Source organism: Melopsittacus undulatus, unplaced genomic scaffold (genome assembly GCF_012275295.1).
Source record: "Melopsittacus undulatus isolate bMelUnd1 unplaced genomic scaffold, bMelUnd1.mat.Z mat_scaffold_543_arrow_ctg1, whole genome shotgun sequence".
Lineage (NCBI taxonomy): Eukaryota > Metazoa > Chordata > Aves > Psittaciformes > Psittaculidae > Melopsittacus > Melopsittacus undulatus.
Window position 1 is genome coordinate 17,501 of NW_022994407.1, and position 16,385 is coordinate 33,885.

Consider the following 16,385-nt stretch of genomic DNA (forward strand, 5'->3'; position numbering starts at 1 on the left):
GCTCGGCCCGGAGGGGAGGGGCCAGAGGGAGCTCGGTGAGGGGGGGGGGATGGGGGGGCCTATAGGGGTCTATAGGGGTCTGTAGGGGTCTATGGGGGGGGTATGGGTGTCTATAGGGGGATATGGGGGGTATAGGGGGGGCATGGGGGTGTATATGGGGGGTATAGGGGGGGTATGGGGGTGTATATGGGGGGGTATAGGGGGGGTATGGGGGTGTATATGGGGGGGTATAGGGGGTGTATAGGGGTCTATAGGGGTATATGGGGGGGTTTAGGGGGGTTATAGGGGGGGGGTATGGGGGTGTATAGGGGTATATGGGGGGTATAGATGGGGTTTGGGGGGGGATGGGTGTCTATAGGGGGAGATGGGGGGGTTTAGGGGGGTATAGGGAGGGTATAGGGGGGGTATGGGGGTTTATATGGGGGGGTATAGGGGGGTATGGGGGTGTATATGGGGGTGTATAGGGGTCTATAGGGGTATATGGGGGGGTTTAGGGGGGATATGGGGGTGTATATGGGTCTATACGGGTATATGGGGGGGTATAAATGGGGTTTGGGGGGGTATGGGTGTCTATAGGGGGATATGGGGGGGTATGGGGGAGTATAGGGGGGGTATGGGGGTGTATATGGGGGTCTATAGGGGTATATGGGGGGGTTTAGGGGGGTATAGGGGGATATGTGGGGGGTATTGGGGGGGTATATGGGGAGGTATGGAGGGGTATAAGGGGGTTATGGGGGTCTATAGGGGGTATAGGGGGGGATATGGGGGGTATAGGGGGGTCTATAGGGGATATGGGGGGTATAGGGGGATATGGGGGGTATAGGGTGGTCTGTAGGGGGATATGGGGGGGTATTGGGGGATATGGGGGGGGTATAAGGGGGTACAGGGGTCTATATGGGGGTATAGATCCATAGGGATGGATGCCTATAAGGCTCTATAGGGCTCTATGGGGTCTATAGGGTCTATAGGGTTCTATAGGGCTCTATAGGGTCTATACGGCTTTATAGGGTTCTATAGGGTTCTATAGGGTTCTATAGGGCTCTATAGGGCTCTATAGGCTCTATAGGTCTCTATGTGTCCCTGCAGGTGAGGCTCTGCTCCGCACGGTGGCAGCAGTGGCTGCAGCTCCGTTCGGTGTGGGGCTGCTGACCCACATGATGCGCTGCGGGAGCGCCCCCACCCGGCTGGCGTGTGCCACTGCACTGCCCCTGCTGGCCAGGTGGGTACCGCAGCCCATAGGGACCCTATAGAGACCCATAGAGAGCCATTGATACCCATAGGGACCCATTGATACCCTATAGAGAACCATTGATACCCCATAGAGACCCATAGAGACACATTGATACCCTATAGAGCCCCATTGATAGTGGCTGGCGTGTGCCACTGCACTGCCCCTGCTGGCCAGGTGGGTACCGGAGCACATAGACACACATTGAGACCCATAGGGACCCATTGATACCAATAGAGACGCATAGAGACCCATTGATACCCCATAGAGAGCCATAGGGACCCATTGATACCCCATAGAGACCCATAGAGACACATTGATACCCTATAGAGCCCCATTGATAGTGGCTGGCGTGTGCCACTGCACTGCCCCTGCTGGCCAGGTGGGTACCGGAGCACATAGAGACCCTATAGAGACCCATAGAGAGCCATTGATACCCATAGGGACCCATTGATACCCATAGGGACCCATTGATACCCTATAGAGACCCATAGAGAGCCATTGATACCCCATAGAGACCCATTGATAGCGGCTGGCGTGTGCCACTGCACTGCCCCTGCTAGCCAGCTGGGTAATGACACCTATAATGTCACATAGAGCCCCATAGATACCCTATAGAGCCCCATAGATACCCCATAGAGTCCCACTGATATCCCATAGAGCCTTTTAGACACCTATAGAGCCCCATAGATACCCCATAGAGCCCCATAGATACCCCACAGAGCCCCATAGATCCCCCATATCCCCCCCACCCCCTTTCAGATCCCCATAGACCCCCATTCCCCCCCCATCTCCCTCCCCCCCTCCCCTTAGCATGTCCTTAGCATGACCTTAGCATGTCCTTAGCATGACATTAGCGTGTCCTTAGCAGGCCCTCGTCCCCAGCCCATGATCTCCTATGGGGGGGGGGGGCTGTGGCCCTGCTGCTGTCGGCTGTGGCCCAAGGCCCCAGCTCAGCCTTCGAGCCCCCCCCTGGGTTCCTGCTCTACGCGGCCGACGCCATCGCCATGCTGCGGGAACACGCTAAGGACACGCCAAGGGGTCATGTGAGCGCGGAGGAACATGCTAAGGACACGGCAAGGGGTCATGTGATCACAGAGGAACATGCTAAGGACACGCCAAGGGGTCATGTGATCGCGGAGGAACACGCTAAGGACACGCCAAGGGGTCACGTGGGTGACGCCAAGGACATGCCAAGGGGTCACATGAGCACGGAGGAACACGCTAAGGACATGCCAAGGGGTCACGTGAGCGCGGAGGGACATGCCAAGGACATGGGAATGAATCATATGGACATGGAACATGCTAAGGACACGCTAGGACACGCTATGGACACGGCAATGGATCCTATGGACACGACAATGGAGGATGCTCTGGAGCAAGGCAGCAAGGATGAGGTATGGGGCTGGGGGGGGAGACACCTGTGGGTCCCCTATAGATACCCTATAGGTCCCCTATAGATACCCTATAGATACCTTATAGAAACCCTATAGGTACCCTATAGATACCTTACATATACCCTAAAGATGCCTGCGAATCTCTATACGCACCCATAGCCCCACCATAGACCCCCATTGACCCCCATAGACCCCCCATATCCCCCCATATCTCCCCATAGACCCCCATAGACCCCCCATAGACACCCATTGACCCCCATATCCCCCTATAGACCCCCCATATCCCCCCATAGACACCCATATCCCCCCCATATCCCCCCATAGACCCCCCATATCCCCCCATAGACTCCCCCATAGACACCCATAGACCCCCATAGACACCCATAGACCCCCCATATCCCCCCATAGACTCCCCCATAGACACCCATAGACCCCCATAGACACCCATAGACCCCCCATATCCCCCCATAGCCCCACTGACCCCTCTCCTCTCTGCCCCACAGGTCCCCCCCATGGATCCATGGGGCTTCGGGAGCCGCCTGCCCCCCCTCCTGTCCCCTCTGCCCCATGGCCCCAGTGGGGAGGGGGGAGGCTCTAGGACCCATCCATTCCCCACCTCTCCCATCCCATCCCCATTGGATCCCAATTCATCCCCATTGGGTTCCAGTCCATTCCCATTGGATCCCAGTCGATCCCCATTGGGTTCCAGTCCATTCCCATTGGATCCCAGTCGATCCCCATTGGGTTCCAGTCCATCCCCATTGGGTTCCAATGCATCTCCATTGGGTTCCAATCCATTTCCGACCCCATTCCCAAGCTCCATCTCATCTCCATTGGATCCCAGTCGATCTCCATTAGATCCCAGTCCATCTCCATTGGGTTCCATTGCATCCCCATTGGATCCCAGTCCATCCCCATTGGCTCCCAGTCCATCCCCATCACATCCCAGTCCCTCCCCATTGCATCCCAATGCATCCCCATTGGATCCCAATCCATCCCCATTGGGTTCCAATGTATCCCCATTGCATCCCAGTCCCTCCCCATTGGCTCCCAGTCCATCCCCATCACATCCCAGTCCCTCCCCATTGCATCCCAATGCATCCCCATTGGATCCCAATCCATCCCCATTGGATCCCAATCCATCCCCATTGGGTTCCAATGTATCCCCATTGCATCCCAGTCCATCCCCATCACATCCCAGTCCCTCCCCACTGGGTTCCAGTCCATCCCCATCACATCCCAGTCCCTCCCCATTGGCTCCCATTGGATCTATGGGTCCCTCCCCATTGCCTCCCACCCCCCCCACCCCCCCCCTTACCCCCCTGCCCCTACTCCCTGACCCCCCACGACCTCCTCATCCTCCCCTCCTCCCCCTCCCCCCCCCCCCCCCCTCCCAGCCTCGCGCTCTGCCCTCAGCTCCTCCTCCCCCGTGCTGGAGGCCATGCTTGGAGGACCGTACCTAGAGCGTCACCAGGGGGCGCTGCGCATGGGCAGAGCGCCGCTCCGTCCCCTCCTCTTGCTGCTCCACTTCCTGCACGGCTGCCGCCCCCGCGCATGCGCGCTCTGGTCCCTCCCCCTGTCCCCCGGGGTGGGCGGGGCCACGCTGGCGCTGGCGCGCCGCCTGCTGGTGACGCAAGCGCGCCGCCTGGAGGCGTGCGTGGCGCGGCGCGTGCGCGCCCCCGCGGGCGCGCTCTGGGCGCTGGCCGAGCGCTGGGGGTCGGCGGCGGTGGCGCGCCGGGCGGCGCGCGCGCTGCTGGGCGGGGGGGCGGGGCCACGGCAGGGGGCGGGGCAGGGGGCGGGGCCACGGGAGGTGGCGCGCCGGCTGCGCGCGGCGGCGCGCCGGGCGCGCTGGCCACGCCTCCTGGCGCAGGCGCTGTTGGGGGAGCTGGACCCGAGGGGAGGGGGGAGGGGGGTGGAGATGGGGGAGGGGTGGGGGGGGGATCCGATGGTGGGGGAGGGGTGGGGGGGGGATCTGGAGGAGGGGTTTGGGGTCACGTGGGGGGAGGAGGAGGAGGAGGAGGAGGAGGAGGAGAGTGATGGGGAGAGCGAGGAGGAGACATATAGGGAGACCTATAGGGACCATAGGGAGACCCATATGGAGCCCTATAGGGAGACCCATACAGAGACCCATAGAGACCATAGTGAGTCCTATAGAGACCATAGTGAGCCCTATAGAGACCTAAGCGAGCCCCATAGAGAGCCCTATAGGGAGCCCCATAGAGACCTAGGGGAGACCCATAGGGAGCCCTGTAGGGAGACGCATAGAGAGACCCATAGAGACCATATGGAGCCCCATAGAGACCTAAGCGAGCCCCATAGGGAGCCCTATAGGGAGACCCATAGGGAGCCCCATAGAGACCTAAGGGAGCCCTATAGGGAGACCCATAGAGACCTAGGGGAGCCCCATAGGGAGACTCATAGAGAGACCCATAGAGACCATAGTGAGCCCTATAGAGACCTAAGGGAGCCCCATAGAGAGCCCTATAGGGAGCCCTATAGGGAGCCCTATAGGGAGACCCATAGAGAGCCCTATAGGGAGACCCATAGAGACCATAGTGAGCCCTATAGAGACCTAGGGGAGCCCTATAGGGAGACCCATAGAGACCATAATGAGCCCTATAGAGACCTAGGGGAGCCCCATAGGGAGCCCTATAGGGAGACCCATAGGGACCATATGGAGCCCCATAGAGACCTAAGTGAGCCCCATAGGGAGCCCCATAGAGAGATTCATGGGGAGCCCTATAGGGAGCCCCATAGGGACGTAAGGGAGCCCCATATGGAGCCCTATAGAGAGACCCATATGGAGCCCTATAGAGAGACCCATAAGGACCTAAGGGAGCCCCATAGGGAGGGAATGGACCTGGAGCGTGACTTAGGGGTCCCCTATAGGGCGGCCCATGGGGGCTGTGGGTCAGAAGGGCTGCTCTGAAGGTGGCGATGGGACCTATGGATTGGGACCTATAGATGTGACCTATGGATTGGGACCTATGGATGTGACCTATAGATTGGGATCTATGAATGGAACCTATAGATAGGGATCTATGGATGGAACCTATGGATGTGACCTATGGATTGGGACCTATGGACGGAACCTATAGATAGGGATCTATGGATGGAACCTATGGATTGGGACCTATAGATGTGACCTATGGATGTGACCTATGGATTGGGACCTATGGACTGGGAGCCTATGAATGCAACCTATAGATGTGGGCCTATAAATGGAACCTAAGGATTGGGATCTATGGATTGGGACCTATAGATGGACCTATGGATGGGAACCTTCCCATAGGGATCTATGGGGCGCCCCATAGAAGCCCCATTGAAGACATACAGGACCCCTATGGGGGGGGGGGGGGGTGGGTTTTGGGTTGATTTCCGGGGGTTTTGGGGCCGCGGTTGTAGCGCCCGGAGCACAATAAAGGAGATGGGAGAGGATCCCATTGATTCCATAGGGATCAGACCCCCCCCGGATCCTATAGATTCCATAGGGACCAGCCCCCCCCTCCCCCCCCCATTGATTCCATAGGGACCAGCCCCCTCCCCCCCCGGATCCTATAGATTCCATAGGGATCAGCCCCCCCCTCCCCCCCCCATTCCCAACCACTTCCGGTCCCTTCCCTGGCCGGATCCCAACATTCCAGATGCTTCCATACAAGGGCATGGAGGGCCCCGCGTGCGATGACGTCATCAAGGGGGGGGGGGGGGGGGGGGGGGGGGAAGGGCTCCGGCCATGGAGGACCTGGGTAGGACCCATAGGGATGGGGCTGAGGGATCCATAGGGAATGGATCCATAGGGGTGGGGTTATGGGATCCATAGGGATCCATAGGGAATGGATCTATAGGGGTGGGGTTATGGGATCCATAGGGATCCATAGGGAATGGATCTATAGGGGTGGGGTTATGGGATCCATAGGGATCCATAGGGAATGGATCTATAGGGGTGGGGTTATGGGATCCATGGGTAATGGATCTATAGGGAATGGATCTATAGGGAATGGATCCATAGGGATGGGGCTGTGGGATCCATGGGTAATGGATCTATAGGGGTGGGGTTATGGGATCCATAGGGATCCATAGGGAATGGATCTATAGGGGTGGGGTTATGGGATCCATAGGGAATGGATCTATAGGGGTGGGGTTATGGGATCCATAGGGAATGGATCCATGGGTAATGGATCTATAGGGGTGGGGTTATGGGATCCATAGGGAATGGATCCATAGGGGTGGGGTTATGGGATCCATAGGGAATGGATCTATAGGGATCCATAGGGAATGGATCTATAGGGGTGGGGTTATGGGATCCATAGGGAATGGATCCATAGGGATCCATAGGGAATGGATCTATAGGGGTGGGGTTATGGGATCCATAGGGAATGGATCCATAGGGATCCATAGGGAATGGATCTATAGGGGTGGGGTTATGGGATCCATAGGGAATGGATCTATAGGGATCCATAGGGAATGGATCCATAGGGGTGGGGTTATGGGATCCATAGGGAATGGATCCATAGGGATGGGGCTGTGGGATCCATAGGGATCCATAGGGAATGGGTCTCTGGATCCTGCCCCAGATGCCCTCTTGGCTGACCTGGAGAGCACAGCCTCACACCTGAGCCTGGAGCCTGATCCGCATAGGAAGGTATGGATGGGATATGGGATATATGGGATATATGGGATATGGGGTATATGGGATATGGGATATATGGGATATGGAGAATGGGATATGGGGAATGGGATATATGGGATATGGGATATATGGGATATATGGGATATGGGATATGGGGTATATGGGATATATGGGATATATGGGATATGGAGAATGGGATATGGGGAATGGGAAATGGGGGATATGGGATACAGGATATATGGGATATATGGGATATGAGATCCCCATTAACTCTCTATGTGCTGGTTTCCAGGTGCCTGGAGGTGACACTGAGCAGCTCTATAGGTATGGGATCAATGGAAGTCAATGGGTATCAATGGGGATCAATGGGGTCAATGGGATCAATGGGGATCAATGGGATCAATGGGGATCAGTGGAAGTCAATGGGGATCAATGGAAGTCAATGGGGATCAATGGGTGTCAATGGGGATCAATGGGGTCAATGGGGATCAATGGGGATCAATGGGGTCAATGGGGATCAATGGGTGTCAATGGGGATCAATGGGGTCAGTGGGGATCACTGAGAGTCAATGGGATCAATAGGAGTCAATGGGACATGGGCGCTACCATTGAGGTCTATGGGGGGGGGGGGATCAGGTGGGGCTGTTCCAACACCCTCCCCCCCCCCCCCCAGCACGGTGCAGAAGCCTCGGCCGCCCCCCCCCGGCCTTGGGGAGCTGGATCGGCTCCTGCGGGACCTGAATGCGACACAGAACAGCATCACAGGTACCGAAAACACCCGAAATCACCCCAAAAACAGCCAAAAACACCCCAAAAACAGCCAAAAACACCCCAAAAACAGCCAAAATCACCCCAAAAACACCTGAAATCACCCCAAAAACACCTGAGATCACCCCAAAAACACCCGAAATCACCCCAAAAACACCCGAAATCATCCCAAAAACAGCCGAAATCACCCCAAAAACACCCGAAATCATCCCAAAAACACCCGAAATCACCCCAAAACACCCCAAAATAACCCAAAAACACCCGAAATCACCCCAAAAACAGCCAAAATCATCCCCAAAACACCCAAAAACACCTGAAATCACCCCAAAAACACCCGAAATCACCCCTAAAACACCCGAAATCACCCCAAAAACACCCGAAATCACCCCAAAACACCCCAAAATCACCCCAAAATCACCCGAAATCACCCCAAAAACACCCCAAAATCACCCAAAACCACCCGAAATCACCCAAAAACACCCCCAAAACACCCAAAATCACCTGAAATCACCCCCAAAACACCCAAAAAACACACCCAAAACACCCAAAAACAGCCCCAAAACACCCAAAATCACCCAAAATCACCCCAAAACACCCCAAAAACACCCCAAAATCACCCGAAAACACCCGAAATCACCCCAAAACCACCCCAAAATGCCCCAAATTGAACCAAAATGGCCCCAACCAACCCCCAATCCCCTCAAGCAGCCCCAAAAGGACCCAGAATGGCCCCAAAGGGCCCAAAATGACCCCAAAAAGCAGAGCAAGGACCCAAAATCCCCTTTATTCACCCCAAAACCCCCCTCAGATGAGCTCCTGGCCCAGAAGCCTCCCAAGGACCCAGGTGCCCCATTGGCTACTAGCGAGGATGGAGCAGGGTGAGCAGGACCCCAAAACTGGGCTTTTTCACCCCAAAAATGGGGGGTTTTTGACCCAAAAATGGGGGGTTTTGACCCAAAAATGGGGGGTTTTGACCCAAAAATGGGGGTTTTCACCCCTAAAAATGGGGGGTTGACTCCAAAATGGGGGGTTTGAACCAAAAAAGGAGGTTTTTGACCCAAAAAAGGGGGGTTTTGACCCAAAAAATGGGGGGTTTTGACCCAAAAAACGGGGGTTTTCACCCCTAAAAATGGGGGGTTGACTCCAAAATGGGGGGGTTGACCCAAAAATGGGGGGTTTTGACCCAAAAATGGGGGTTTTTGACCCAAAAATGGGGGTTTGACCCAAAAATGGGGGGTTTTGACCCAAAATAGGGGGGGGTTGACACAAAAAAGACACATTTTGACCCAAAAAATAGGGTTTTGGACCCAAAAAAAGGGGGTGTGGACCCAAAATGGGGGTTTTGACCCCCAAAAAGTGGAGGTTTGACCCAAAAAAGGTGTTTTTTGACCCAAAAAAGGTGTTTTTTGACCAAAACCCCCCCTCAGGCCTGCACCCCCCCCCAGCACCCCCTCTGCAGCCACCCAGGAGCTGGATGCGCTCATGGCCTCCCTGTCCCTGTTCCACCTCCAGCACCAGGTGAGCCCCATAGAGCCCCATAGAGCCCCATAGAGCCCTATGAGCCCCATTGAGCCCTATGAGCCCCATTGAGCTCTATGGGCCTCATTGAGCTCTATGGGCCCCATTGAGCCCTATGGGCCCCATTGAGCTCTATGGGCCTCATTGAGCCCTATGGGCCCCATTGAGCTCTATGGGCCTCATTGAGCCCTATGGGCCCCATTGAGCCCTATGGGCCTCATTGAGCTCTATGGGCCCCATTGAGCCCTATGGGCCCCATTGAGCCCTATGAGCCCCATTGAGCCCTATGAGCCCCATTGAGCTCTATGGGCCTCATTGAGCCCTATGGGCCCCATTGAGCTCTATGGGCCCCATTGAGCCCTATGGGCCTCATTGAGCTCTTTGAGCCCCATTGAGCCCTATGGGCTTCATTGAGCTCTATGGGCCCCATTGAGCCCTATGAGCCCCATTGAGCTCTATGGGCCCCATTGAGCCCTATGAGCCCCATTGAGCTCTATGGGCCTCATTGAGCTCTATGGGCCCCATTGAGCTCTTTGAGCCCCATAGAGCCCCATAGATCCCCATAGAGCCCTATGTGCCCCATTGAGCTCTATGGGCCTCATTGAGCTCTTTGAGCCCCATTGAGCCCTATGGGCTTCATTGAGCTCTATGAGCCCCATTGAGCCCTATGAGCCTCATTGAGCTCTATGGGCCTCATTGAGCTCTATGGGCCCCATTGAGCCCCACAAGTGCCTGTCCCCCCCCCCCCCAGCGCCCCCCAAGTGTGGGGCAGGACCTGGAGTCGCTGCTGAGGCTGCTGCAGAGGGACCTGGACAAGCAGGGGGTGCCCATGGGGGACAGGGGACCCTGCGGGGGCTGCCTGAAGCCCATTGAGGGGCAGGTAATGGGGGGCAATGGGATCAATGGGTGTGAATGGGATCAATGGGTGTGAATGAGATCAATGGGGATCAATGGGATCAATGGGTGTCAATGGGATCAATGGGTGTCAATGGGATCAATGGGTGGCAATGGGTGTCAATGGGATCAATGGGATCAATGGATATCAATGGGATCAATGGGATCAATGGGATCAATGGGATCAATGGATATCAATGGGATCAATGGGATCAATGGGATCAATGGGATCAATGGTTGTCAATGGGATCAATGGATATCAATGGGATCAATGGGATCAATGGTTGTCAATGGGATCAATGGATATCAATGGGATCAATGGTTGTCAATGGGATCAATGGGATCAATGGGATCAATGGGATCAATGGTTGTCAATGGGATCAATGGATATCAATGGGATCAATGGGATCAATGGTTGTCAATGGGATCAATGGATATCAATGGGATCAATGGGATCAATGGTTGTCAATGGGATCAATGGATATCAATGGGATCAATGGTTGTCAATGGGATCAATGGGATCAATGGGATCAATGGGATCAATGGTTGTCAATGGGATCAATGGGATCAATGGGATCAATGGGATCAATGGTTGTCAATGGGATCAATGGGATCAATGGGATCAATGGGATCAATGGGATCAATGGGATCAATGGTTGTCAATGGGATCAATGGGATCAATGGGATCAATGGGATCAATGGGATCAATGGTATCAACGGGAGCCAATAGGATCCTCAGGAGGCCCCATTGGCTCCTCCCCCCGCTGACGTCACCCCCCCCCCCCCCCGCAGGCTGTGCTGGCGCTGGGCCGGCGCTGGCACCCGCGTCACTTCCGGTGCGCCGCGTGCGCGCGCCCGCTGGGGGGCGGGGCCTCCTTCTACGAGCGCCATGGCGCCCCCTACTGCCCGGAGGACTACGGGCGCCTGTGCGGGCGCGCATGCGCGGCCTGCGGCCGGCCCGTGCTGCGCGTGCGCGGCGGGGGGGTCACGTGGTGTATGGGGGGGGGGGGGAGGGGGGGAATGGGAATGAATGGGGGGAATGAATGGGGGTCAATGGGGATCAATGGGGATCAATGGGGGCAATGGGGATCAATGGGGATCAATGGGGATCAATGGGGGTCAATGGGGATCAATGGGGATCAATGGGGGCAATGGGGATCAATGGGGGCAATGGGGATCAATGGGGATCAATGGGGATCAATGGGGATCAATGGGGATCAATGGGGGCAATGGGGTTAATGGGGATCAATGGGGATCAATGGGGGCAATGGGGATCAATGGGGATCAATGGGGATCAATGGGGATCAATGGGGGCAATGGGGTTAATGGGGGTAATGGGGTAATGGGGGTAATGGGGGTAATGGGGTAATGGGGTAATGGGGGTAATGGGGGTAATGGGGTAATGGGGTAATGGGGGTAATGGGGGTAATGGGGGTAATGGGGTAATGGGGTAATGGGGGTAATGGGGTAATGGGGGTAATGGGGGTAATGGGGGTAATGGGGTAATGGGGGTAATGGGGTAATGGGGTAATGGGGGTAATGGGGGTAATGGGGTTAATGGGGGTAATGGGGGTAATGGGGTAATGGGGTAATGGGGGTAATGGGGTAATGGGGTAATGGGGGTAATGGGGTAATGGGGTAATGGGGTAATGGGGGTAATGGGGGTAATGGGGTAATGGGGGTAATGGGGGTAATGGGGGTAATGGGGGTAATGGGGTAATGGGGTAATGGGGGTAATGGGGTAATGGGGGTAATGGGGGTAATGGGGGTAATGGGGGAATGGGGTAATGGGGTAATGGGGGTAATGGGGTAATGGGGGTAATGGGGGTAATGGGGGAATGGGGTAATGGGGTAATGGGGGTAATGGGGTAATGGGGGTAATGGGGTAATGGGGGTGATGGGGTAATGGGGTAATGGGGTAATGGGGGTGATGGGGTAATGGGGTAATGGGGCAATGGGGGTAATGGGGTAATGGGGGTAATGGGGGAATGGGGGTAATGGGGGTAATGGGGTCAATGGGGGGGGTCATTATGTGCTATTATGGGATGGACACCCCCCCCCTCCCCCTGCTTTCCCTACAGGAAATGGTGACAGCTCTGGACAAGACCTGGCACCCAGAGCACTTCTGCTGCAGCCACTGTGGGGAGGTGCTGGGGGAGCAGGGTCAGAGCCACAGAGACCCCAGAGACCCCAGAGACCCCATATCCCATATACCCCATACCCCATACCCCATATCCCATATACCCCATATCCCATATCCCATATACCCCATATCCCATATACCCCATATCCCATATCCCATATACCCCATATCCCATATACCCCATATCCCATATCCCATATACCCCATATCCCATATACCCCATATCCCATATCCCATATACCCCATATCCCATATCCCATATACCCCATATCCCATATCCCATATACCCCATATCCCATATATCCCATATACCCCATATCCCATATCCCATATACCCCATATCCCATATCCCATATACCCCATACCCCATACCCCATATACCCCATATCCCATATATCCCATATACCCCATATCCCATATCCCACATACCCCATACCCCATATATCCCATATACCCCATATCCCATATCCCATATACCCCATATCCCATATATCCGATATACCCCATATCCCATATCCCATATACCCCATATCCCATATACCCCATATCCCATATCCCATATACCCCATACCCCATATCCCACATACCCCATACCCCATATATCCCATATACCCCATATCCCATATCCCATATGCCCCATATCCCATATCCCATATACCCCATATCCCATATCACATATACCCCATATCCCATATACCCCATATCCCATACCCCATATACCCCATATCCCATATATCCCATATACCCCATATCCCATATCCCATATACCCCATATCCCATATCCCATATACCCCATATCCCATATCCCATATACCCCATATCCCATATCCCATATACCCCATATCCCATATCCCATATATCCCATATCCCATACCCCATATACCCCATATCCCATATATCCCATATACCCCATATCCCATATCCCATATACCCCATATCCCATATCCCATATACCCCATATCCCATATCCCATATACCCCATATCCCATATCCCATATACCCCATATCCCATATCCCATATATCCCATATCCCATATCCCATATACCCCATATCCCATATCCCATATATCCCATATCCCATATCCCCCATATCCCATATCCCATCTATCCCACAACCCCATAGCCCCCCTCTGCCCCACAGGGTTCATGACCCATGACCTCCGCCCCTACTGCCCGCGTGACTACGGGCTCCTGTTTGGGACCCGCTGCCTTGGCTGCTCCTCCCCCATCCTGGAGGACTTTGTGGAGGCTCTGGAGGGAATGTGGCACCCGGAGTGCTTCGTGTGCGCGGTGAGACCATAGAGACACCATAGAGATACCATAGAGACTATAGAGACCATAGAGAGACCATAGAGACTATAGAGATACCATAGAGACCATAGAGACTATAGAGACCATAGAGACTATAGAGAGACCATAGAGACACCATAGAGACACCATAGAGATACCATAGAGACTATAGAGATCATAGAGACCATAGAGACTATAGAGAGACCATAGAGACTATAGAGAGACCATAGAGACACCATAGAGACACCATAGAGACCATAGAGAGACCATAGAGACACCATAGAGACACCATAGAGACCATAGAGAGACCATAGAGACTATAGAGAGACCATAGAGACCATAGAGACACCATAGAGACACCATAGAGACCATAGAGAGACCATAGAGACACCATAGAGACACCATAGAGATACCATAGAGAGACCATAGAGACACCATAGAGACACCATAGAGATACCATAGAGAGACCATAGAGAGACCATAGAGACCCATAGAGACACCATAGAGAGACCATAGAGACTAGAGAGACCATAGAGACTAGAGACCATAGAGACTATAGAGAGACCATAGAGACTATAGAGAGACCATAGAGAGACCATAGAGACATCATAGAGACCAGAGAGACAATAGAGAGAGCATAGAGATACCATAGAGACCATAGGGAGACCATATCTCATATCCCATATATCTAATATCCCACATCCTATACATCCCATATATCCCATATACCCCATACCCCATATCCCATATACCCCATACCCCATATACCCCATATCCCATATATCGCATACCCCATATCCCCCATACCCCATATACCCCATATCCCATATACCCCATATCCCATATATCCCATACTCCATACACCCCATACCCCATATACCCCATACCTGATACACCCCATACCCCATATACCCCATACCCCATATACCCCATACCCCATACCCCATATACCCCATACCCCATATACCCCATACCCCATACCCCATATACCCCATACCCCATATACCCCATACCCCATATACCCCATATACCCCACACCCCCCATACCCACTCTCCCTTCTCCCCCTCAGGAATGCTCCGTTCCCATTACCGGCGGCTCCTTCTTCGAGGCCAACGGGCGCCCCCTGTGCCCACACCATTCCCAGCCCCATAGCCAGCCCCATAGCCAGCCCCATAGCCAGCCCCATAGCCAGCCCCATTCCCAGCCCCATAGCCAGCCCCATTGCCAGCCCCATTGCTAGCCCCATTCCCAGCCCCATTGCCAGCCCCATTCCCAGCCCCATTCCCAGCCCCATTGCTAGGCCCATTGCCAGCCCCATTCACAGCCCCATTGCCAGCCCCATTGCTAGCCCCATTCCCAGCCCCATTGCTAGGCCCATTGCCAGCCCCATTGCCAGCCCCATTGCCAGCCCCATTCCCAGCCCCATTGCTAGCCCCATTGCTAGCCCCATTGCTAGGCCCATTGCCAGCCCCATTCCTAGCCCCATTGCTAGCCCCATTGCCAGCCCCATTGCCAGCCCCATTGCTAGCCCCATTCCCAGCCCCATAGCCAGCCCCATTCCCAGCCCCATTGCTAGCCCCATTCCCAGCCCCATTGCCAGCCCCATTGCCAGCCCCATTGCTAGCCCCATTCCCAGCCCCATAGCCAGCCCCATTCCCAGCCCCATTGCTAGCCCCATTCCCAGCCCCATAGCCAGCCCCATTCCCAGCCCCATTGCTAGCCCCATTGCCAGCCCCATTGCCAGCCCCATTCCCAGCCCCATTCCCAGCCCCATTGCCAGCCCCATTGCTAGCCCCATTGCTAGCCCCATTGTCAGCCCCATTGCTAGCCCCATTGCTAGCCCCATTGCCAGCCCCATTCCCAGCCCCATTGCTAGCCCCATTGCTAGCCCCATTCCCAGCCCCATTGCTAGCCCCATTGCCAGCCCCATTCCTAGCCCCATAGCCAGCCCCATTGCCAGCCCCATTCCTAGCCCCATTGCCAGCCCCATTGCCAGCCCCATTGCCAGCCCCATTGCTAGCCCCATTCCCAGCCCCATTCCCAGCCCCATTCCCAGCCCCATTGCCAGCCCCATTGCCAGCCCCATTGCCACCCCATTGCTAGCCCCATTGCCAGCCCCATTGCTAGCCCCATTCCCAGCCCCATTCCCAGCCCCATTCCCAGCCCCATTGCCAGCCCCATTCCCAGCCCTATTGCCACCCCATTGCTAGCCCCATTGCCAGCCCCATTGCCAGCCCCATTGCTAGCCCCATTCCCAGCCCCATTCCCAGCCCCATTCCCAGCCCCATTGCCAGCCCCATTCCCAGCCCTATTGCCACCCCATTGCTAGCCCCATTGCCAGCCCCATTGCCAGCCCCATTGCCAGCCCCATTGCTAGCCCCATTGCCAGCCCCATTCCCAGCCCCATTGCCAGCCCCATTCCCAGCCCTATTGCCACCCCATTGCTAGCCCCATTGCTAGCCCCATTGAAGGCAATGGGGGTGATGGGATGTTCCATTGAAGCCAATGGGGGTTTA

General features: G+C 55.3%; 1 protein-coding gene across 1 annotated transcript in view; it reads left to right on the forward strand.

Moving 5' to 3' along the window:
* Positions 1-13,880, forward strand: part of ARMC5 (armadillo repeat containing 5) — a 21,868-nt gene extending 7,988 nt beyond the window's left edge. The window contains exons 7-16 of the mRNA XM_034074085.1: positions 1-35; positions 1,087-1,219; positions 2,097-2,625; positions 3,129-3,558; positions 4,023-4,500; positions 7,929-8,020; positions 8,832-8,901; positions 9,451-9,541; positions 11,228-11,429; positions 13,720-13,880. The exon at positions 1-35 is cut by the window's left edge and continues 293 nt beyond it. Of these exons, the coding sequence (XP_033929976.1) occupies positions 1-35; positions 1,087-1,219; positions 2,097-2,625; positions 3,129-3,558; positions 4,023-4,500; positions 7,929-8,020; positions 8,832-8,901; positions 9,451-9,541; positions 11,228-11,429; positions 13,720-13,880 (2,221 nt within the window). The remainder of the gene's footprint in view (positions 36-1,086; positions 1,220-2,096; positions 2,626-3,128; positions 3,559-4,022; positions 4,501-7,928; positions 8,021-8,831; positions 8,902-9,450; positions 9,542-11,227; positions 11,430-13,719) is intronic.
* Positions 13,881-16,385: the final 2,505 nt, after the last annotated feature.